We start from the raw sequence: 25,484 nt of genomic DNA, 5'->3' as shown, positions 1-25,484 counted from the left end.
TTGAAGACATGTTTTGCGCGGGTGTCGTCGCCGATTGAATTAGCGGAAATACGTAGGGTTGTATAGTGGAGGTGTCTTAGAATAATTTTATTCAAATAGGAAGGTTATCGGAAACGAGTATTACCCATCTAAGCGTAGAAAATTTTTCCGAAGTAGGAACATTCTGACTTGTATTAAAACAAGGCAGTTTTAAATGTGGTTTTTTGGTGTGCAGTTTATATAGAACCTTGACAAAGAAAACACCTGAAAAGTAACGTAACACACTGAAAATTTGAGCTTTACTTTTATAAAAAAGATATGTGCAGATTTGCCTAAAGCAATGTGAAGATAGCTCGGTAATAGTGGAATGATCACGGTGAGAAAGTTCGCATGCAACCAATGATTCCCGTCTCAAATTATCCCCTAAAAGTAATTTCAGCCAAAATCCGGCAGAATGAGCGATGGAAATAATTTCGAAAAAAAGGGAGATCAGGTATATTGGCAGGTAGTGTTACATGAAAACTCAAGTTGGAGAGTGAGATTGCAAGCCTGTGTTGGATCAATATTTACCAAGTCGTGAAATACGAGTAGAAGATATGATTATAAATTTTTATTTTTAAGAGAATTTGCTCAGAGCAAGATCACGCTCACTCAATCAGAAATAAAGGAGACCCAAAAACTTTCTACTTCAAACTTACATGGTCCGTCATTCTAGGTGGACCCTGGTCCAAAAACCTTGCCCACTCCTGATTTAGAGCCTCCCCAACACCGATTAATTCGCATTATCAGTTTTTCCCAATATAAATATGAAAAATTCTATCACAATTCATTTAATTTTCATGGCGTACCAGTGCACCTTTACAACTAAATACGAAAACCTTATCTACGAGAAGAAATTTATTATAAGGTCTTTATTGCCCTCAAGTCCAAATTTTTATTTGTTTTTATTTTCAAACTAATAATAGTATATAGGTATCAATAAAAAAATGATGTTGAATCTAGGGAATAGCTATATTTCTACATCGTTAATCATTGTTCTGCTTTATGGTAAGTTCAAATTACTGATTTTCAATAAATTTTCCTAAAGCAACTTCACGCGTACTAACTCAAAAGTAAAAGTTAAACAAACTCACGGATAACTACGGAAATGGAGCATAGAGCTAGAGTCCAATTGATTTATTGTCAAATCGAAGGTTTATGGCCTGGGTTGGGGAGTATCATGAAGCGGTACTCCTAGTCTATAGCTAATTAATTGAGTAGTTCATGTTGAGCGACTATCTTTCATCCAGCAATCTATACTCTTAGTCTTCTAATACTGTATACAGTGAATAGTGCTACTATTGGCTCTTGTTCGATTTTTCTTAGTCATGCGGAAACGTTCCAAGTCTAAGCTCTATATATAGAAAATCAATTTTTTATGAATAACCAAACTACCTCACTGATTGAACAGCGTTTCTGTTAGTGCCCAAATAGCATAGGAATCCGTACTAAAATATACCACGACTTTGTATATTACTTCTCTTATCATTTTTGATGCCGAATGAAAATTAGTTTTTTTTTACAGCGATTTTTGTCAATTGCGAAACAGAAAATCACGGAATTAGGACTGAACGAGCGACAAGCTTGGTGGGTATACTATAGGAACGTCGACAAATTGTCTAAAACTAAATTCAAAATTATATACGGTGGACGCTAGCATTTCTGTCCTAACCAAGCCAATACGCACTATTGAATTTGTAGCGCGTGTTATGTCTCAATTAGGACCTATTAATATCTCAAATACTTCTACGTGAATAAAAAAGTGATTTAACACTGTATCTAACTTTCCAATGGAACCGACTACTTTATGGTCGAACGTAAGCTTCAGTTTCAGATATATTAAATAAATGATTGAACTGTGTGTGGCAATGTGTGCGCATCGATGAATAAATAGGCCGTTTAGGACTTGGGTAGTTTAAAGTTTTTTGAGGAAATTTTAGTAATGTTACTCGCAGTCACGCAGAAATAAAGGTGACTCATCTCTAAGCAAACTTACAGGCGATCACTGGAGTGCTAGGAGACACTGGGACTATATATTAATGGTGCTATGCTGCCGATCGGCGCCAACCTTTCTACCGTGTCGGCAAATATATATTTCAATATAATACCTTAATTAATATATCCCACAACGGCAAACATCCTAATGGAGGACTTCGAGATGACATAGTATTTGCCTCGTTAAAGTTAAACTGACTGAGAAGCTCGCACGTTTCGTAATTTGACAGTGTCAAGACCAATCAGAGAATTCGTGTGAAAGTCAACGCTCTCAGAAACTTCATTGGAAACGCGAACCAACACGTTTGATATCAAGTTTGATATCAAGAATGATAGCAGCAAATTTCTCATTAAATTGAATTGTCTGCTATTGAATCGCGTACATACATTACATTGAAACATAGACTTATGCACCAATAATTGCCGATTGGTGCGAGGGACAGTACAGGCCGCGCAGTTCAGGTCAATACAATTAAGAAAACGGCTATTTAGAAAAGAATTTTTGCTGAAGTTGTTGGAAAATTCCTTTGGACATAACTTTCTTTGTTTGATAGGCACTCTTACAGTAAACGGGTTAATTAATTTTCTATATTTATTAAATTATTTTAAACGCATATGTTTTGTTTCCGCTATTTCCCACTTTTTCCCAGGTTAGGTCGAGCCTGAATTTTGCCAAATTAAATGTGTAATTTTGATTTTTGGCGGGAGTTACCGGTTCATGACCGGCCAGAATAGGAATAATTTAATTTTTACATAGGTCAGAATTCTCAGAATAGGTCTTGGTGAAATTGAACGAAGAGGTCAATTAAAACACTAACATACAAAAACAGTCTTTCATATTCTCCCAAATTTATTGAATATTTGTTACAGGAATGCAAATCGTACGAGTTTCGTTGTCACGATGGGCTGAAATGCATCCCGGAGTCCCAACAATGTGATGAAATTATCGATTGTGCTGACCAAAGCGATGAATCGGATTCTTGCGTATTTTTTAATTGCAACGACGGAAGAAAAATTAGTTCCAGGCAAGTGTCATGGTTAAAGCTTTCTTACTTAACTACGATAGCATCACAAATTTTGTGCTCAAAACCCATACACACCGCCTCTTGCATGGTGTAATAAATTGTATAAGCAATGCTAAAACGGGAATTTTACTGTTATTTTATGGTCGCTCCTTGCATACTAGTGGTTGCCATTGCTGGAACTTTTTCCGAGCGATGTCGTGAGTAAGCGTCGTATGAAACTGTCATTTTATTCACTACTGGAGTTTTGATGGTGGGAGTTATGGTGAGAATTTACCTACCTCGAATGGTATTACGGAGTCATACTTACGCATTAGGACGTCAGTTTTATATTTGACGCCATCTTATTTCATATTCAAACATTTTAACACCTTAAAGAATACTACCACTTTGCTCGTATAACTTCGCAAAGGTTCCGAATTGTACAATATTTTTAAATACCGATTCATTTGAATAATTTCCGGTGTAGTTTTGTAATAATCAAATCGGCTGTGCCCGACACGGCAGACACGTATCAAACGCTACAAATATGCTTACAAAGTTCTAAGAAGCTCATCGTTTAATTCAAAACTATAACACACGGAATTCTTACATCGCCTGGACGCATAGAAAGGATAGGGTGCTCCTGAAGTATGCGCACCAAGATGTCGCATAACCTGAACCCTAACCTGGTACACAACCTGAGTTCAGGTTGTGCGCCATCTTGGTGCGCATACTTCAGGAGGTCCAAGGATAGTTTCTTTTTAAAAATACATTGGGCTTATTATTTCGCTAAAAGTTGAAGTTTTTGTTTTAGATTTGTTTGTGACAGTTTCTTCGACTGTGCAGACGGATCAGATGAAAGCGAAGAGGAGGCGAATTGTACGATGTTTCAATGTTCAAATGGCGTGAAGGTATTAATTTATATTGTTTTATCCGGGAGTTTTTATTTGTAATTCTTTTAACAAGTCTATATATTACTTAGTATTGTTAATCAAAATAGGGCTTTTAAAAGAAACAACGGTCTGCTAGATTGGAAATTCACAATCTTTCTGTACTTTTTGTGTTGACACTCTATGCAAGCTAATAATTTGTCCTTTCGACTTAAATTCAGTTCACTTATCAACAATCAACTCACATGAAATATATGCTTTATCACACTGAACAAGGCTTTGCATACGAAGGTACCGACATGTAAGCAGCGACATTTCATTCGATTTAGCAATGCCTACCCAATTTATTACAACTTAGTTCAACTCTCTGTATCAGTGGTTCCCAAAGTTGATTGACCGGGGGCCAAATTGGGGGCGGAAGAATATTCGCGGGCCAGGAGAGGGGAGTGTTCGCAAGGGGCCGTTATCTGTACGTATAATTGAGATACCGGTATAATTGAATTGTTAAGAATATGCACGTGCTTGACCTGTGATAATGGCGTATCATTTTGCGGTATTCAGAAAAAAAAAAACATAAGGTGTTAAAGTTAAACTATTTCCCTCAAGTTCGGCGGGTCATATTAAATTGTTACGAGGGCCGTAATTCACTTGCGGGCCGTGGTTTGGAAACCACTGCTCCATACAATAATTAAATTTGAACAGGATTTAAGAATGAATTGATTGCTGATATTCAATGAAACAACATACATGCAAATGACCTGAATTTGGGATACTGATTATAATTGGATGAATTGGTTTTAAAACCCAAAACATTTTGCAAATGCAACTGGTCGCAACTAGCTCTATTAGATATACACGGATCTTGAAAACCTTCGATTAAATATACGATGGGTTATCTTTCGCTATAAAACCTTACACACAAACTTTCCAACTTTCTGTGAATACTGGAGTCATATGCCTACGTTTTATATATATCCTAATCAAAAACATTCAATTAAACCAACATTCTATAAAGACTTGGAATATTCGATTGAATATTAATAGCCATTATACCCAAAACATACCATGAATCCACAAATTACTGTAGATATTGGCTCATGTTTTATACCTTTTCCAACGTCACGGAAAACCAATAAATATAAGTCACTTTATCAGTTAGGGACTAATCTTTCTATGTACAAACTTTTTTTCTTGAATAAATCTATCATCTACCACTATTTTGCAGATTTCCCAGAAGCTTGTCTGCGATGGGTTGGACGACTGTTATGACAAATACCACTCAGACGAATGCAACTGCACAAATTCTTTTACGTGTGGAAACGGCATGTAAGTTTTGTAGCGATGCCATGTACGAATATTGATACTGGACTGGACCTAACATAAAAAAAACACAAAAACTTGTCCCTCAAAAAAAGTTTTCAGACATTGAACTGGGAGAAGTTTTTATGCCTCTCTATAACTTCAGTTATTTGAAATTTTGTGGTTGTTTTTCCGATCGTATTAACCTTGACCTGCCATGGAAAGACTCGGTTCAATCGGTATTTTCTGCGTTACAAATATTTATAGTCTCAGATTTCTTGGCACTTCAAAGTGTCTTGAATTACTAAAACTTTTAGAAATGGTCATACAGGAAAAAAGAAGTTGTGTTAAACTAATTTTAATTTCTGTTCGTAGAAGTAACCAACAAATTTGTGAGTTTCGTTTATGGTTTGTAACCTGTATTAGCAACCCTAGCTTTCCTAGAAGGAATTATAGTTGGAAATATACAAATAAGTAACCAGTTTATAAATTCAATGCTTACATTTGGTATTCTTCAATTTCATTTCAATTTATGCTTGCCTCAAAGAAAGGCACATCAACAATATCTCACATGCATATAACTTTTTAGGTGCATCGATTCGTTCAAAATTTGCGATGAAAACGACGATTGCGGGGATGGCACAGACGAGCTCTCCTGCGATGGTTTCAGGTGAATAATACAATCTTGGTATTTCATGTAAACAGGGCGTAAACAAATTTCTGGTGGATTGTCACTTATTAGCCCAAAACAAGGCTATGTACAAGCGGCCACAACTACATTAAGATTAACTATTTAGGGAAAAATCGGAATCTTACTGTTTCGGCGTTGTGCACGTAATTTATCTGCCCAGGGTGCAAAAACGCTTCTCTACCCTTAGCAACATAGTATGACCTATGACCGGCTGCTTGCGATTCGCGTTATGAGCAGAAGTTCCGATCGTTTAATGAAAAACTCGTTTTTCTCACAGCCCAAGTGGAAAATAGTTACCTTGGCTGAACGTTTTTTTAAAAAAATATATGAGCGAATTTAATTACGTCTTCGTGGCATAGGCATAGGGAACAAGAAGCGCAAGAAAACAATTTTATTTGGGGCCTTGTGACACTTTCACTTCTAACAAGGCTCTATAGCAAGCGGCCACTGATACGTAAGGATCAACCAGTAATGAGACAATCTTCGGCATTGTCTGTCTAATTTATTGCATCCTGGGTAAGGTCATAGAAATCAGACCGAAAACCTTTATATTGCGGTGTAAATATAGTTAAATGCAACGCACTAAACTTTATCCCAGCCAAGTGATGCTTATCTAGTCTATGGGCCGACATCTTGTACTTGTAGACATACGAATCATGGATTGAGAAAAAATAAGTCTTGAAAGAATTTAGTGTAAAACGGCCTACTTTGGGGCATTACACTGCCTTATAAATAATTTTTCCCTTTTGGTGTTCTGCACAAGAATTGATGAAAAATTGCTATATTCTATTATTTTTTCAAATTTGATGAACGTGAAGCGTGAAGTCTACAGTGAAATCTAAATATCATTACAAATAAATGTCACCACATTGTCTTGCTAATAAGAATTGCTTAACGTTTTATATCCATACGAGTAACTAGGTTGCTAGTGGGAGTAATAAACCTAGGGATAAAACTGTGCATAAGCTGGAATTGAATTTATTTAATTCATTTGTTTAGGTGTGACAATGGTAACAGAGTCGAAACCTCCAAGAAATGCGATGGTCGAGACGACTGTGGAGATTCCTCGGACGAATGCGTTTGCCATGATAGTTTCACTTGTAATAATGGAAGGTATTGGAGTAGCATGATATAGAGCAGTGGTTTCCAAACTGAGGGTAATTCCCCTCTAAAAACTAATTTGTCTCACTTTAGGGGGAATTCCAGACGTTCACTGTTTTAACATTTTCTGTTGTAATTCCCGACCCTGACTAGACTGCGTAAAAGCTGGGCATGCAATGCTCGCATTTAGTAGATAAGCCTAGTCAAGCGGTTCGTAGGGACATGATACCAATACTTCGCCGTATAGATTGTAGACTAAAATGTGAGCTAGCGCAGGTATGCATCTTAAAGTGTTGGGACTTGGGGTTATCGCCATTTTTGGTTGAAGAAAAAGTGATAACGGTATGACTACTGTATTTTTATGAAAAGGGGAATTGAGTTAATGATAATCCGATTTATGGGTAACGATATGAAAAAAGTTTGGGAACCACTGATATATGGTGTACATTACATTACAAAAATATGTATTAATTTATGCGTTAGTTGTGACGACATTTTACTAAACTTTAAAGAGTAAGGCCACAATCTGAGCAATAACGAAATATAAGATAGTTTATTTTCAAGTTTTTCGCAAACTTTCGTCTACTTGAAATATGCACTTCCATGGTCTGATCCCCAAACAATGTCAAAAATTTAAATATTTAAATGGCTAACACGTTTTGGACGCTTTTCAGAGTAGTGAGCGTAACTAAACAGCATTTTCCAAAAACCCCTAATGAATCCAGAAAAACTTTTTGCACATGCATTTATGGAATTCGAATCCGAGTCAGTAATCAATAATTTATTTTTCCACCATACTAAATTCCACTCTAATAAATAAACAATACAAAAACAAGAATATCGATCAGAGACCGAAGACTTATCGATCGAAAGTTAGGGGATCCCCCAAAACAGCGCTCTTACTCCATAGTGGCACCTTGTGTCCTATCACTAATTAATTAATAACTCGCTTATTATACGACATTAATCATCCAAAATCAATAGGCTTCTGGTTCAACATATAATAAATGCACATGCAAAATCTGGAACAGATTCAATCTCGCTTTCGTGAGATATCGCATGCATCTAACAGACAGACAGACAAACACACAGACAGACAAATACCTATCAACATACTTACCTATTAAAATCGATAAGTAACAAGTTCAGGGTGATGGGAGGCGAGACACTATTACTGGTTATCGAGCAACGACATCCGTATTCTGTTGATGCTACAAAAGAAGTTGTCTCACAAATTCAATACACGACAATACAATTTTATTCGATCTCTTGTCTACAACACCGAACACGAATAAAAAACACATGCAAGGGCGAAAGATTGGAAATGGGCAAAATCTAGAGAAATGTTCATAGCAAACGCTGTGATTAGCGTTTATGTCCACTCACCCACGCAAGAGAAATACAGATCGCGACAATCATACTGAAAAGAATAAATTAATAAACAGTATACATGAACCCGAGAAAATAAAATTCACGGGCGAAGTTAACTTAAAGTTGTAAATAATTGCGTGTCCCATTTGTCCCACTCAGTCTCACACTTGTCCAAATTGTATTATATTCATCATAACCCAGAATACAACATAAAATCTATTTCATATGATTAATTTGAAAATTTGCCGCACAATATATATCTACCCCAACTTATAACAGTAAGCAAGTGTAGCAAATTGGGACGAGTTTTCTGAAAAGAAGACAAGTGGGACACGACATTTTTGAGGCACTGAGCAAAGACGAGCGTGTTCATATAATTTAGCAACCAAAAATAACAACATTTGGCTAACATGCATATTATCACATCACAGGTGCGTTTTGAACAACCAATTGTGTAATGGCAAGAATGATTGTGAAGACACAAGTGACGAATGTGGATGTGAACATACATTCTTATGTAACAATGGCATGTGTATAAATCGTAATCTAACAGGTAGTTATTATCTTATATACAGAAGTCTGCTCAAAGTAGCGTCACCTCATTTGAAAGAATATTGATAGAAAACTCGCAAGCAACACTCGTGCACTAGAAGATTTATAAATATACCAGTACTTATGACGGAGATGTGTCAAATCAAATATATATCATTTAGTATTCAATATTTGACTGAACCTGCGACACTATAATTCAAACCCGACAATAGTGTGCAAAAAGCTAAAATTTTGCTGAAATGATTTTAATTCAGTAAGAAATTTAGCTACACCACTTCGTCACCAAACAGTATACCTCAATACTTATTTTGGGTTTTATATATTCTATTTATACGAGATTGGGATAAACTAGGTTATGTTATTTCGGTCAAAAATCCCCGCATCAGCTCTGTAGAATATAGGTTATCAGCTTGCAATAAAATTGTATCTTATCTTCCAACCCAACGCTCAAAAAATAGTTATATCAGCACTTGGCGGGCTTAATTTTTGTAAAATGAGTCTTCACGAACTGCCTTCTCGCCTTACCTACCGCTCTACCGTGTAGACGGCAGTACAATATAAACATGCGTAAACGAGTACAAATAAGGGTATGGTCGTGTAATAATGAACACGCCTAGTTACAATGTAACAGAGATATATTGATAATAATGACTAACCTGAACTGGTCTTCGTCAGTACGTTCCCAAATCCTCCGGAAACAGGAATCCTTCTAACGTCACTCATGTATGTAATCCATGCGTGTAACCAATCCACACTAACCAGCGAGTGCCGGCACTTGTATTTTGGCCCTTGTTTACCGTGTTACGTAAAAGGTATAATTCCACAGTACTAGATCAGATACAACATAGACTGCTATCTGTGGAAAACGAGTGTTCACTGTATTTCATCTTCCGGCACTCATCGGAATAATGTCACCCTAACGGACAAGTGCTGATGCTTCGTATAGTTTCCATTTTATTGTTTCCTGTTTTACGCTGAGGTCTAATCCCACTAAACTAGATCCAACCTAAGACCTACCGCCTACTGATCATGAAAAACCAGATCATGAACGCAAATTCACAGTCAGGGCTGTGAAGCCACGAAACACCATGCGCGGCTCCTGGTCTGGCGCGTGTATGACGACATAATTCGGAGCAGTGATTAACTGACACGTGACATAACCCTGGTGCAGAGGTCAAAATGTTTAAAAAAAATAATCAACACGTTATCAGGAGCGATTTTGCCCCAAATAAGTTCATAAAATTTCTAAATGCGGTATTATCCTGTTATAGAAGATTGAATGTTTTCTTAATTCTGTTTTTCAAGTGTAGACTTAGGATAATTAGAAGGTGGGGCATTTACTATATATATCTTCCGCCTGTTTGTTGCTTCCCAATGTTAGCCTAAAAGATACCGTTTTAAATTAAAATTATTATTCAAACTAATTACTATTCACAAAAAAATCAATATTTCAATACTTATATATATCGACTATATTTTCATTTTGAATGCCCTTGAATGTCTGAATAATTGAACACAAAATGTACATATGGATCGGTTTGTTATTATATTGTTGTTGTTGTTTATATTGTTTCGCACTAACTGCTAGACTATTTGCTTTGGAATTTCCAGCGGTTGAAGACTGTATTCATGGCTAGAAGGCTATCACATTCAAAAATTCCTGTGAACAATATGGGATTAGTTTTTTGTGTGTGATGACTTCATCAAAAATCACGAACCTTGTGGAGGTTCCGCGTTCGCGTTTTGTGGTCAGACGAAATCGTGAAGACTGCGGTACCTGTAGGTAGTCTATTGTGACATATTGCAGACCCATACTTCTTCGTTTTAGTATTCGTGTCCATATATTTGAGCATCGCTCTCTTGTTTTTGATAAGATCACCACTATTCATAATTCAACATCCAAAATCTATCATGTTTTGAAGGAAACGGAATCGACGATTGCAAAGACAATAGTGACGAAACAATCGTTTCACCGACAACCAACTACATGACGACACGGGCAGAAGTTACGGAAGGTAGTACTAATGACGTCACACCTAACGTCAACATTGTATTTCAAAATACTACCCAACCAGCCATTGTAATGCCCACGGAAGAAACAAGGAAAAAAGCTGAGCAAACGACAATAAAAGCATTGCCTGAAGTAACTACTGACTTTGGGGCAATTTTTGATGTATCGACCGATATCCCTGAGAGCGATATCACAACATCAAAGTATTCGAATTTTTCTTGCGTTGGCGGGAAAATAATTATGACGTCATTATTATGTAACGGAATAGATGATTGTATGGATGGATATAGAAGCGATGAGTGTGATTGTGACGACACATTTAAATGCAAAGAATATCAAGGTATAGTGAATTTTTAAATTAATTGAAAATGTAACGATCTGAGACGCTTTGGCACATCGAAACATACTTGCCTGTCGAGAAAGGAAAAACTAAAATGAACCCGGTGACGCGTATTTGTCATAAGTCCGAGTAAAGTTCCACATGTCTCGCAATCCCTGACCATGAATAAGCAAACTACGGTTCGTGACTCTGATGTTCATAAGCTGGTTCAGCTCCTAACCCGGGAAGAACAAAATGTTGACTCCGGGGAATACATGTATATGACTTCTGCTCCGACTCCGCAAACTAGCGACCCTCTTGGTACCACTGCTATCAATAAATGCCACTAAAAATATGCCTTTTAATATAAAATTTTCTCCTATCTCTCTCAGGTCATACTAGATGTATTGTGTCCGACCTACTCTGTGACGGAGGAGACGATTGTAATGATGGGTTCCGCTCTGACGAGTGCGGTTGCGCGGGAACTTTCATCTGTGACGTCACAAAGAAATGCGTAGATAATACTTCAATCTGTGATGGATACGATGACTGTGGCGATAATTCTGATGAGGTAATCAGATGATGTCATTATTTAATGACGCCATATTTAATTTATGAATTCATAAATTTTTTTTTCCAATCCAATAATATTTCACGACGGTACAGTTAATGCACTTTAATGTCCATGACCCAACTGACTCCACAAAAAACTACAGTGATTGTTCTACCCCAGGTCATATGCGGAATGTGCAACAACGCGAGGCGAAAGACAGGCACTTTGTCGCCTGGTTTCCTGGCGAATATTGTAAATTTCTATTGTTGGAATTGCTATTGTTAAAAGAATTTCAAAGTTTTAGATGATTATTTCTTTTGTAATTTTCCTAAGGTTGAACGGGAGACAACATTTTACCCCTAATATTGCTAATCACATCTTCGATACAACTTTTTAACATTATGCCGCAATTCGACTGACGTTACAATGACCATATTATTGTTAAAAAAGATGCTCATTTCAACATTATGCCGCAATTCGACTGACGTTACAATGACCATATTATTGTTAAAAAAGATGCTCATTTCACCTTTCGTTCCGAACAATGACATGTACCACTGATATCTCACGTTTAGTAAGGGGCTTCCTTATATTTGGCATTGTTAGTCATTAAACTTCCGTGTCCATTTATTTAAGAATTCCTCACTTGTTTAAATACGTCAAACTCATATCAAAATACACTTTTGGCTTTCAAGGCCCCCGGTGCTCCCGAATGTTCCGAAGATTTCAAATGTCGAAACGGACGCATGGTGGCGCAAGAGTTTCTCTGTGATGGCAAAGACGATTGCAATGATGGATTTCGAAGCGACGAATGCTACTGTGCGGATAGGTTTGTGCTAAATCTATCTCAGTAATTAACTCAACGCAACGTTTCCTAACCAGGAGAGATTACCCCGCGCTTCGGCGGAGCAATTGTGCTCTGTAGCATCACTAATATTCATTAGTTTTTTATTTTTACTATATTACTTATTCATGAACACATCATAGGCTACTTAAGCTGCACAAAAACGGGAGTGCGTCTTGCGCATAACACTGCATCGATGCTCTAAAGATTGGAAGTTCGAAAATATGGGTAGGAAGGAATTTAACGAATGAGTTTGGGAACCCACTGTCCTTCCACTGTAGATCTGTCGGTACTCCCGAAGTATGTGAACCAAGATGGCGGACACCAAAACGTAGTATGTGTACCAGGTTAGGGTGCGGCCATAATTGTAAGTACAAATACTACGGGAGTCACTTGACTAATCCCCGAACTCGTAATAGAAGTAAAATAAGGATGAATTGGCCTGACCTGGTACACATAATACGTTCCGGTGTCCGCCATCTTGGTTCACATACTTCGAACGTACTGATCTGTCGTTTAAAGTGTTTTTGTTTGTATTATTCGTTTGTTATACAAATCGCATCTCTCCACAACTTATGTACCAATCGATTTCAAATTTTCAGTTCTTAGAGATGAATGAGGCAATAAATAGGCTCTTACTATTATTATTTCCACCGAATCCTACGAGACGCGATATTTTAGATAAATTATATCTGTTAAACTTTGCAAAATGTTGGTTTGAGGATAAAATGTTCACTGAAATGACAATTTTATAATTCTTTGTTCCAGCTTCGAGTGTGAGAATGAAAAATGCATCATGAAAGATCAAGTTTGCGACGATGTTGATGACTGTGGAGATTGCAGCGATGAAATAGACTGCGCTTCAAGTATAAAGTATGTACAGATCATAGGATTTTTTCTCATTTATCCCAGAGTGAGAAAATACAATATACCTAACTGTCAAACCACGCTTTTCTTCCGGTCACATGTCGATATGCCAACTCTCAAATCTTCGAGCTTTTCAATCTTTCTGTATTTTGATAATCTAAAATTTCAAATCGCTATCTAATACACTGTAAGCGGAATGGCCCCATATACGAGATAAAGATCGTAGATAAATTCCACCCAAAACCTGATCTGAGATGCAATTTATTGCCTATTGCCTTGACATTTTTATTTCTTTACAGTGAATTTGAGACCCACGACATGTACTTTTGCCTGAACAGTACATGCATTCGGGATCAAAAAGTATGCGATGACGTCATCGATTGTATTCATGGCGACGACGAAAGAGACTGTGATTATTATGAAGCATACGGTGGCACTACTATCAGCGATGGAGGAATGGATGAAAGTGAAGTCACCACCAATGATGACGCCATCAAATTACCAAACAAACAAACGATGTCACCCAAATTTGTTATAAATTCAGTAACTAAAGAAACAATCGTTCCAACTGAAGGTAACGCAGAACATGAAAAAGGTCAAGCTGGAGAAGATGACGCATTTAGCGTGACGTCATGGTCATTTATGACGTTAATTGCCATTTCACTGATGACGCATACGCTTGTGCTCTTATTCTGATTTTATTATCTAAAGGTTTTTAGATACCCATTTTATATCACTTTTCTATAAAAAGCCGTAATGACTAGTTATCACAGCTACAACTCGAATTAAAATCGGCTTTTCTGTCAATATAAATGGAATAATGTTTTTTTTATCAAATTGTGAATTTTAAGCAACATATAAACCTTTCTCCATAAAAAAAACTTCAAAACTATAATCTCTTTGAATTTAATTTTCAAGAAATATCGAAATATAAATATATAGTTTGCGGAGCGGACTTGTCGGTAAAATGTTTCATTTGTCCCAACGCCGAGTCATTCTGAAAATCGTCAGCGTGTTTTTTGGTGGTTTTAGAGTTAGACAGTTTTTAAACGTCCAACGATTTTGCAGGTGTTAACGTGTTTTTGGTGGTTTGATACGTTTTTTGAACTTTCTCTCCCTACTAGGTAAAATTCTAGTTGCGATGTGACGTAATTCCAAGTAGACCAAAATTTGAATCAGAATTCAAACCCGACAACCTAAACACTAGCTTTTAGAAAGTCCGTGTCAGTGATTACTCCACCTATAGAAGGATGACCTAAAACTAAAATCCCTTGAAACTACAAATCCCCCCTTCATCTAATTTTGAGGTGTGACATCAACTCCTAATTTGAATATAATTGTAATTGAGCGTCCAGAAAGTGGCGCATACGTAAGCGCATACATAACACATTTCTATAACTAACCTATAGTTTCACCCCTAATAGCAAAATATCTATCACCTCCTAAATTTTGAAATATCCCCCTAAGATGAAAAGCTGTGAAGTATTATGGTCCGGGTAACTTTCCAAACTACGAAAAGTACAAATTTAAAGTACAATAGCTAATTCGAGTTTGATTTTGAGCACTGTAAATACAGATATGAGTCAATATAATACAAGTTAGAGACCCAAAATCGTCCGCATTCCGAGTGCATCTCCAAATTTCAAGATTACAAAAATTTCAAGTCCTACTCCCAACTTGAGATAAAATATGAGTAATTTGGAAGTACTGCTCTTACTCCGGCTAAACCTTTGCCCGGATAGCGGTGCCCTAATTCCTAAATAATATAATTTATAGCCTTGGTGCTTGTTATCGCATTCCAATTTCATCCAATCAAAATCTTGCACATTTGCTTTTATTTTATTGAAAAGTACATGAACAAAATCGTATATACGTGATTTATTACTGAGTGGTAAATGTAATGATTGGAGAGGGGAAGGTGATGCGGATATTGAAAATGTGTCAGTTTTTACGATTGTCGGGAACAATTTGGATCAAAGCAATTGGAAAAACAGCTATGATGTATTTGATTCCCCAAAACTGAATTCTTGAAAAGAAAATTATTTATTGTCTGAAGAAGACGCGGTGTCATTATTTGCAATAGCCTCGATCAATTATACAACTGACAATTACAGTGAAATGCGTGTGAGATTCACGTTTTTTTTTGCATATAATGATTTAAACGTCCTCTCTATCAGTACCCGGTCAGAGTTTTGTAATTTTACATTTTTTCAACGTATGCTCCTTCGTTGACATGTCCTCCCTTTTCGGACATAGTCTGACTTTTTTCTCCTTTCGAAGACTTCTTTCTCAAGAGGTAGACCAGCATAAATGCTTCGCCTGAAATGTAGTTCACACAAATTGTTTCAGTATAAATTAGGTTTGCTTGGTTTGATAAGGCTTGACACGCACTTTCATAAGCAGGCTCTTCGGCCTATATTGAAATTTAAGCATTCTTACAAAATACCAACTTCTCAAATATTCGGGTCTGCTTTACAAGATGTTGTCCGAAATGAACGACGTGAACGGGGCAATTGAGAGGGCTATTAAGCTGTCATACATTGAGACAGACAACCACGCTTGTGGACGCATAGCGCTACAGCCTAGGGAGGCGGGGTCATCGATATTTGTGGCATTTGGAAGTTTTTTTTGCGAATAAGAAGTAATTGGCAAGTTTTTATTCAATTTTCTTGTTTTAATTTTAATCTATCTAACTCAAAAAAGTCAAATAACACAGTCTATTCAATTTTCTTGTTTTAATTTTATTCTATCTAAGACAAAAAAAATCAAATAACACAGCCATTTTAAACAAAACAGACGAAAAAAACTTATTTAAAAAAAAACCTACATACGGACAACCGATTTGATCGTTTAAGCAAGAGCAATATTCACATACCTGCTAAGACTACCAACAATATCGCAGCAAGTACTATGACCCACACCGGCACAGAGGTTGCGTTTACTTCGGGCGCTTTAGTTGTTGTCGGTATTGCCGGTCCACTGTTCTTATATGTGAAGATATACGGGTGCTCCTGAAATATAACAAAAAAATAACAAAAGTTTATGTACGGAGAAAAAAGTTTATTCCGTGCAAAGCTCGCGTTTTTCAATTAATTTAAATGCATAGCGTGGTTGGTATGGAAAATTTCGAAATATACAAAGAAAGTAATGTCATATAAAGAAAGATTGGAAGTCGGATACTTCGTGAATTAAAATGTGAGAAGCGACAAAAATTCCCGCAAAACATTGCCATTAGTCAGTGGCTGCTAAAACAGCGTTTCTAATAGTAGTTACATCATTTTTTTTAAATTGTACTCGTCTAATGGAGTGCGCGCAATCAAGGTTTACAAAAGTATTCAAGGTTTTATAATAAAGAATCCCGTATTACTGTATTCCCTTCTAACTCAAGAACTGTTGAACAATAAAGCACAAATGAAAACATTAGCAACATTTACCTTTGTAGGAACTTTCAAATCAGTGATGCTCCAAACTGTAGTTTTCTGACCTACGGGTTCAAGCTGAAATAAACATAAATGTTAGACTTTTTGAGGAGAGCGCTTTTGAAATAAAATCTGGATCCTGCATTTTCCCCGACTTTTATTTTTACATTCTCTTCCAAATCATATATGATGATTCATATCTATCTTGTTGGTTAATTTTTGAATAAGTTTCTCTTTGTGCTTATTGCTTTCATTCATTTCAATTTTTATTAACTCGTTTTTAATCTTGGTGTCGCAGACTTATGATGACCATCTCTGGTTCTTCGCGACTTTCAGTCAATTGCAATGAAATCCGTTACTGTAACGCATAATTACTTTCCCATTTCGAATTTGTGTTGTGATTTCTTGCACGACGAAATAAACTTATTGTCTATTGTCTATCCGATTCTCGATTCATTCGATACTCGACTATGGAATCAGGGAATCCGGATGGACAATTATTGACTCCGACCCCGAATAAGTACTCGGGGTATAAAAGAAACTGCACTTGAACTTAGAGTCAAAATCAAGGTGGAACCCGATTCCAAATAAGACTCCGGATCCAACTACTACATATTTCAAATACGATTAAAAATCAAATTTGACTTTGTCGGCTCAAATTTGTTTTCGAATTTGGATAAAAGGTAAAACGGAATTTAACTCCAACACCAGCTTCCGACTTCGGGTAACAGCCAAATTTGACTCGGTTACTAATTTCTTGATCGGAAAAATTTTACTTCAATTTTCGATTCCAAACTGTCGAATGGAAACCTTGGTATTATTGCCAAGACTCGTAACCTCTCACTTACCATGTTATTCCATAGATTGATGGCTCCCATAGCATGTCCGATATCGCTGAAATGAAAGCAGTCTGGCGCAAAGTAAGTCGCGTCAACTTCACCGTACTGTAATAATGAAATACATATTCAAAGCAAAAGAGCAATGCACGAATGGCTTACATTAGTACCGGTTAGGTAAGGCCTAAGAATAAGGGCTATAGATTCAAAAACGGCTCCGACTGTCGAATCCGGATCAAAAAAATTTGACTCCGATTATCCCGAAATTCGACATCAGTGAAAATTTGCCAAACTGCGGATCCATAGCTCTGCTGAAGGCATCGAATTTGTTGAAAATGTCGGTTTCTGAAGTCATTAAACAATACGGATCAAAACTCTTTCTTTTTTAATAAAATGAAACAGGCAAAACATAGAACTAAGAGAAAATAAAAAAAAACTTCCTGTCATTTCTAAGTACACGGAAATTTAAATTAGATTGGCGAAGGAAAGCTGATTAAGGGAATAGCACAAGGTTTTTACCGTGATTATATGAACCCACCTCCGTATAAGGTAGAACGGCGTCTCTCAGGAAAGGCTGAACAATAACAGTGAAGTCATCTCTGGTGTCGTAGATCCCAGAATCGATCAGTGCTTGAAGTTGCATCTGAAATGGTAAATAACTAGTGTTTACTACTCAATAAATATACCACAGAGCAATGCTCGAATGCCAATATGTTCACTAGGGCCTTCAACATTTCTCAATATCAGTAATACATATATATACTCACTTGATATTGTCTGTTAATACCCCTCAAATAATCCTTTTGTACGGTATCGTTCATGGTATCGACGACATAACCACAGAAACTACTTTGCAACGCCCGACATTGAGGTGTGCTCCCGTAGCCATATCCAACGTACGGTAGCAGGTAGATGTCTAATATGTCGACGAGGTTCACAAACATGCGAGGTACCTGTTAAAAAAGATTAGTGAATAAAAATTGCAAAAATATGATATTTCTAGTATTTTATACCACCTGTAAAACATAAAATGGGAGAGTTTGGTTCGACAAAAGCAACAAAACTGTCTATTTTAGAGAATACATGCTAATTAAATGTAAAGGTTGCCTTTTGTATCACCTGAAACAAAACGGCAAAAAATATTTGATCTGCGAAATACTGGGTTTTTTAATTGAATCGAAGTGCAATTTTGAAGTTTGCATGCGGTTTTCCGTAAAACTTCCTTCAAATTTCAGTTACTTTTCCGTACCCCCGCGATTAAAAAAAATTAGACGCAGATTCCCATATAAGCAAAGAAAAACAAAAGTTCAACTAGGACTCTGCTAGTCGAGTGGCTTACAACCTTTTCGGTGGGGCGTAACCCTAATGAAACATTCCAGAGGATATAGGAACCTCTGTGCAATAGTTTCTATATTTGATTTTATGATTGTTTTAGGGATCTTCGAATATGCCAATTAAAAATGTGAAACAAATATATTAGACATATATGGGGCCATATACCCAACCTGAGACATTTAGCCGTGCCATACGAAAAATTTAGCGGGAAAGCAAGGATAATAAAATGCCACTATTGCTCAGCCTTACAGTAACAAATGCACCGGATAAAACGGCGAAAGATTTAACGCAGCGAAAATAACAACTATCATATTGCATTTTTGTCCACGTGAAAAAATAAACTGTCGGATTAGGATTTCATTTAGGGCCACACTAAATGCTTTGGCCGGTCGAGTTGTGGCCCGCAGGCCGCCTGTTGCATACGCATGCATTAAACTATTTAATTATATTTAAACAATATCCATTTAATTATAAAAACTCTCGGATTTGAGAGACTCTAGTTCTTACCTCTGAATGCAGCAGGTCCAACGCTTTCTTGATCTCCGCAACGTAAACTTCCGGGGTCGTCCCTTCCGGGTCACGTCCAATTGCACAGAGGTCATTCCCACCGATGAATAAAGTGATCATCTTCCAGTCATCGTGGTAATTTGATCTCTGTTGGAACAACAAACTGTGTGAGTTCGCGCTAAAAACACTACCATATATGTATAAGGCTTCAGTATATGCAATTGGAAATTAAATAACGCTTTATGCGCACAATATGAGTTAGTGCTTGAGTAAATCTGTTGGATATTGAGTAAGTTAAGGCATTTATGTTTAAATATACTTTTTGTTGGTTTTTGTTTGGCGGGAGCTTTGTACGAATGATCCAAGATTTATGCAGAGTCAAGTAATATGATGAAAAAAACTCACGTTATCTGTCTTGAGTAGATCTATCAGAACTTCTGCTTGTCCCAACATGTCGCTGAAAAAGAAATGACGTCATATTACAGCATGTGAGGTCATATCACAACAGAATGTAACGTTATAAATTTGTAATGGTCCGAGAGAGATGCCGTAATCTCTGGTTTTAATTGCACTCGGCGCTGTTTTGTTTACATCTCATTATTGCGACTTTGTTTATATTGTAATCAATGGTGATAGCCGTGCGGCAATTTGTTTCATTGCATTCGTTCCTATCTGTGTATAGGACGGTATCGATTGGAATCAGTGGGTGTATAGCATTGTGTGTTCTTATGTTTCGGTTACGGTGGTTACGGTGGTTTATGGTTACGAGTCTAGAATTTTTATTGTCAGGTCAGACCGTAACAGCCGGCGGCCGGAAATGTGGTTTTTCAAGTGTCTTGACGAAATATTGCAATGTATGATACAGCAAAAGGCTGTTTTTTACATTTCAAAGGGGTGTTCCTATCCTCAAACTCCCGCCCTCCAGCTATGCCTATGGTTCCCTTTCTCGTACGCGACGATGCATACGTGCCCCAGTAACTGTGTTAAGTTTATTCATTTTATGGGAATGAGTCCTGTATTGTTTTTAGGTTAACTACGATAATAGACAAATATTGTCCCACGCGCCACGGTTACTTGCACTCAGTTTTCATAGAATGTTGCGTCTAACGAATTTGAGGACCAGTTCAGTGTCTGGGTTAAGATTGTTGCTCTTGTTTGCTCGTTATATATATGCCATAAAAGTATACTTACTCCGCTCTTGCTCCAGGAATAGCGACGTTGAATCCATACGGATACTTTCTTACCAAAGGTCCGTTGCCTACAGAATAGCCGTCGAGTCTTGGATTGAATTTTTTCAATATATCTGAATAAGTGAGCAATAATGAAATATACGGCCAAGAAATTACCGCCAAAGAATTGTACCGAATGCCATATGGAGGTGTGCCCTTAAATAATACCAACTCTAATCACCACTACAAGGATAACCCCAAGAATTTAGCAAACTGACCAATAGATTTAGTTCTTTATGTTCGCTTCAAACGAATGATCAAGCAACTTCATACCTAATATAAATCGACGATGCGATGGCCATGAATTGCTATGAGATGAGGTGGGGCAGAAAATATGACCTACGCATATAACTCAATATCTGTCATTCGGACAAGGCTTGCGAACCGACTTTTGCGTTTTTGTGAAAATCTTTGGAACAGCACACTGTTTAAGAGTTTGGGGTCTTACTTTGAGAACTTGTATATAACAAATATAGAGGGCGCGCATGAAGTCCTTTTACAATTTCGATTTTGTTATGAAGTCAGTTCTCAATATATCTTAACCAGGTTTGTTGTTTTTGTTTCATTCAATACATCTGTGAAGGCCAAAACAATATATGGCATCGATAAATTAATTACCTTTGCAATTTTATTAAATTCTTTATCGTTAGTGTCTCAGTGGATACCTTCACTTTCAAAACTTTACATTTTTAAAATTCTTACTTGGCAAAGTGATCGACTGCTCCAGTGAGTCGTCCCCTCCAATGCTGTAACATATCCCGACCCATTCAATCGCCAATCCTGCGACGGTGTCCGCCCCTGCACCGTTGGCTGCCTGGAAATGTGAAAATAATGGTAGTATTGGAAAGTTTTTCCTTTTTTAGGAGATCATTGGCACATCGTGATACGCGTCTCTCAGTAGTAACCAACACGCAATTTGACGCTATATTTGACCATATTCTCTGTAGCTCATGACATTTGAGTAGTTGTTCGTTCATTCAACTTATTCAGATATAATTCTCCTTTATTTCTGAGTTAGGGCAACGGTATATTTGTTGGCTCTTCAGCTCAATATACAAATCTCATTTTATTCTTGCTTCGGAATAATTTCCTTGGAAAATAATTGCCATGGCGCATTTTTATGTTTTGCGGATCATTACTCCGATTACAGTATGAGATTATTCGTATGGATTTATGGGGTTTACTAATTACCGGTACATCATGATCGCGAACTTTTTAATTACTTGATAGACCAGTGGTTCTCAAACTTTGTAAGCCACTTTATCGACTTTCCTCTCTCCGGGGTAAGTATGTAAATACCACTAACGCTTGCAAATTGTCTTGTTCAGATTGAAAGACATAACACGGTGTATAGGAATATGTATAAAAGTAAATATAAACCAGGCTTACCGTAATCGAATCGCCCATCGCTCCAACTATGTCGATGTCCTGTGGCCGAAGTGTGTGGACTGTGAAAAGTAAACGTAAGTTGGTAAGTTGCAGGTCTGTAGGTCAGTCTTGTTTATTCCAGGGAAATTAGGGCCGCCTATGTTTCTACCCACGAGCGAATTTGAATACATATATATTATTACCAATGCTGGTCCTAGAGGATCACTGGTATTTAAGAACGTACCAGATATAGACCCTGTACTTGGTATAGTTTCTGATCCAAAATTTGAGGGAATTCATGCGACAAAGATTCGGTATATACCAGGGCCATATTCTGCAGAATGTGATATTGAATATATTTAATTTTTATCATTGCGGTCAAGCGGCCTAAGACGATAGTTCCGGGCACCTCCACTGCTATCTTTAGACAACGCCTAACATCACGTACCTGTTTTATCGACCGGAATTTCATCTTCAAAAGCAATGTCAAAAAACGGTAAACCAATTTTTCTAGTGTTCGGTGAATCCCGTGCTTCAATCTGTAATAAAAGCAAAGTAAAACCTGGTCGTTTTCATAATACCAAGACAGAACGCTTAACAACGCTTGATTAGGCCATTTATTTATTTTTAGATTTTTTTTCATCCCTTCGAACAAGGCCCAGTACAAGCGATTTCTGGTATTTGAAAATACACCTTTTTGGAAGAAAAAACAACGCCTGTTGTAATATGTGACAACTATCTATCAGTTAGGATAAAAGGTCATCCTTAAGTTGGCCAGAAATTTCTATGTTCGTCGAGCGTCGTGTGTGCAATACAATACACTGAATCGTGAATCAGTACTTGGTGCTATTCGAAATAGCCAGATATCATCCAAATATATGCTGTCGAAAACAAATACCTGGCAAGTATTATCGGCTTGTCGTGTTATCGGCTTTCCTCTCTGCCGGGATAAATATATAAATTCTATCTCATTCTAAAAAGCCAGATATAAAATAAGTACACAACCTAGCAGAACAACACCATTTTAATTTATTGCACATTGTCATGAAAACAACTTATACCTTTCTGCGTTTGATTTGCTGGAATTGAAGGTAAAACTATTTAGTTGTAATTCTTGCCCTTCACCTCACCCAAAGTGTAATGAACTAGGGTGGATGGTGGCGATCCGGAAATATTATAGATAATATATAAAGATGATATAGTAGATTCTTGTCTAGCAGCGACTGCTTGAACAGAAACTAATTCGCAATGAATTGTCTGTAGCAGACCGCGGACCATACAAGCTTAGCTCACGTATAATTGCCATTGGGAAATAGATTACGTTTTGTTTCATTTTCTCAGTCGCTATTGACGAGGAGTGTTTCACTCCGACAATAAAATGACAACATGCATTAAAACTTACTTTGTTATTCGCGATTAATTCGTCCAACGTTTGCATTTGCTTTTGCCATAATTCTTTAGCACCTGTGAGAGTTACAAATGTGATATCACAATATACTGAATATTAATTAAACTTAATTTAGTCAATTTAAATTTTTTTTTTACATTATGTCGCTATCTATTTTATTCTGAGCCTGCGTTACCCGTTATTATTCAAATTTAAAATGAATACCATTATTGCTTCTTTGAACAGTTAGACAAAATTAGTCAAGTCAGTATTTTAAGAAGTAAACGAATAGCTCGCAGAGCCCCCAGGTTTCTCATGGAGCACAAAATATGCTATACATAACTATACTAATATTCAAGTTCTTTTGGAAATTTTTCCATGGAACCCCTTTCCTCATTTTCGTACAATTAAACTTCTGCTTTTCTACCCATGAGCCCTAGAAGTCCACCAACCCCAAATAAAGGAACTCTGCTCTAAAAACCAGTCATAGTGATTAAATTTCATTCCTAAAGCTGCTCTTACCTGATCCAGTCCCGAAGACGAGTTCTGCAACAGCAACAAAGAAGCATACGGATACAATCAAGTATTTCATCTTTAAAATCTAATGGCTATCTGGTATTAATATTAAATTTTCTGAGAAAAAAATGGAAATTTGATATTAATGTATTTGCTGTTTTCTGGTGTTCGCACATAGTGCGTTTTCTGAAAGCGTCAGCTAAAAAAACGAATTGCTATATATGATACAGAAAACGCTTTTTTGTTTACATTTCACATCGGGGGAGGGGGATGTCCGACCCTCACTCGCGCCTCCCCTCCTCTGGCGACCCTTCTGGCAAAACTTTCCCGTTCATTAATGGCTGCCTCATTTATTACTTTCAGGATACGTGACGAACATATAGTGGTTTGAAAACGATATTATTTACACCTGCGGTACGAAGATATCTAGTCGACTCCATTTAAATTATCTTAAAATTCCCAACATTAGTTACAATAAACACATCAAATGGGAATTCCTGTAGTATACGAATCAAGATGGCGAACACCGGAACGTAATATGTGTACCAGGTTAGGGTCAGGCTATAAATATATTCCAATTTTTCGTATTTTAGTTCTATGAACTAGCCAAGTGACTCCCATAGTATTTGTACCTGAAATTATGGCCTAACCCTAACGTGGTACACATACTACGTTCCGGTGTCCGCCATCTTGGTTCACATAATACAGGAGTACCCATTGAAGTTCTTTTATCTATTACATGACTACATGAACACGCTGTACATCATATTATTGAGTAACAGCATCAAATTTCAATAAATTGTTACACTACAAAGATAAATTACGGCTCGCAAGGCCGTTTGACAGAAATCCGAGAAAAACAAATATTAGTTTTCCTTTTGTTATATTTTACCACGCGAACATGACGATGCCATTCTGAAAGGTTATGTTCGGTCGGGCGCGTGACCTCTCTCTTACCCCATGATATTTCTCTCATTTTACTTATTATTAGGTGATAGTGGCCAGAACGAGTCCCATTGATATATATATACATATGTTATAATTATTTTTTATAATCATATTTAAAAGATTTTATTGGTTCAGGTCGGTGACATCTCCCCTTTCTCTCTCTCTCTCCCTCCCTTACTAAGTTCGACTGAGGGGACGTTGAGATTTCTCGATATCCCCTCATCCTTAAAGTGAATTCAATCGAGGAAGATGTCTTTTCATTTCCAGTATTTTTGTTTCCCAATTAGTTATTATAAGTCGATATTATAATGGCAAAATCCCATCAATATGCATGTTCTAATATTTTTTTAATCCTGTGTGAAAAATATGTCTGGTCAGGTCGTCTCTTGATTTTTAGATCCATAACCATAAAACTCCATGACCA

General features: G+C 37.0%; 2 protein-coding genes across 2 annotated transcripts; one reads left to right on the top strand and one right to left on the bottom strand.

Annotated features, from left to right (window-relative positions):
• Nucleotides 1-926: 926 nt before the first annotated feature.
• On the top strand, nucleotides 927-15,313 carry LOC120348556 (uncharacterized). The gene is made up of 13 exons (XM_039418715.2): nucleotides 927-1,026; nucleotides 1,544-1,605; nucleotides 2,884-3,038; nucleotides 3,832-3,928; nucleotides 5,133-5,233; nucleotides 5,796-5,876; nucleotides 6,897-7,010; nucleotides 8,801-8,922; nucleotides 10,844-11,272; nucleotides 11,644-11,822; nucleotides 12,500-12,633; nucleotides 13,417-13,521; nucleotides 13,815-15,313. The coding sequence occupies exons 1-13, from the start codon at nucleotides 966-968 to the stop codon at nucleotides 14,209-14,211; spliced, it is 2,037 nt and encodes a 678-aa protein (XP_039274649.2). The 5' UTR covers nucleotides 927-965; the 3' UTR covers nucleotides 14,212-15,313.
• A 33-nt stretch (nucleotides 15,314-15,346) lies between these two features.
• Nucleotides 15,347-24,231, bottom strand: LOC120348557 (phospholipase B1, membrane-associated-like). The gene is made up of 14 exons (XM_039418716.2): nucleotides 24,119-24,231; nucleotides 23,612-23,673; nucleotides 22,658-22,748; nucleotides 22,231-22,289; nucleotides 21,544-21,655; nucleotides 20,804-20,915; nucleotides 20,018-20,069; nucleotides 19,613-19,759; nucleotides 18,538-18,723; nucleotides 18,309-18,413; nucleotides 17,783-17,878; nucleotides 16,950-17,012; nucleotides 16,391-16,526; nucleotides 15,347-15,834 (listed from the first exon to the last, which is right to left on the bottom strand). Exons 1-14 carry the CDS (start codon nucleotides 24,186-24,188, stop codon nucleotides 15,716-15,718), a joined length of 1,410 nt encoding a protein of 469 aa, XP_039274650.2. The 5' UTR covers nucleotides 24,189-24,231; the 3' UTR covers nucleotides 15,347-15,715.
• Between the last annotated feature and the right edge of the window lie 1,253 nt (nucleotides 24,232-25,484).

The sequence above is a fragment of the Styela clava genome, chromosome 1 (genome assembly GCF_964204865.1).
Source record: "Styela clava chromosome 1, kaStyClav1.hap1.2, whole genome shotgun sequence".
Lineage (NCBI taxonomy): Eukaryota > Metazoa > Chordata > Ascidiacea > Stolidobranchia > Styelidae > Styela > Styela clava.
The sequence above is the reverse complement of the archived record's forward strand: the minus strand, read 5'-3'. Positions and strand labels throughout refer to the sequence as shown.

Coding starts and splice junctions, on each gene's coding strand:
- LOC120348557 (XM_039418716.2), bottom strand. CDS start 24,188: ATGAAATACTTGATTGTATCCGTATGCTTCTTTGTTGCTGTTGCAGAA. Junction 19,760..20,017: donor ATCTACTCAAGACAGATAAC/GTGAGTTTTTTT, acceptor TTGTTCCAACAG/AGATCAAATTACCACGATGA. Junction 17,013..17,782: donor TCAATCTATGGAATAACATG/GTAAGTGAGAGG, acceptor TGTTTATTTCAG/CTTGAACCCGTAGGTCAGAA.
- LOC120348556 (XM_039418715.2), top strand. CDS start 966: ATGATGTTGAATCTAGGGAATAGCTATATTTCTACATCGTTAATCATT. Junction 11,823..12,499: donor GTGGCGATAATTCTGATGAG/GTAATCAGATGA, acceptor TTGGCTTTCAAG/GCCCCCGGTGCTCCCGAATG. Junction 12,634..13,416: donor GAATGCTACTGTGCGGATAG/GTTTGTGCTAAA, acceptor TCTTTGTTCCAG/CTTCGAGTGTGAGAATGAAA.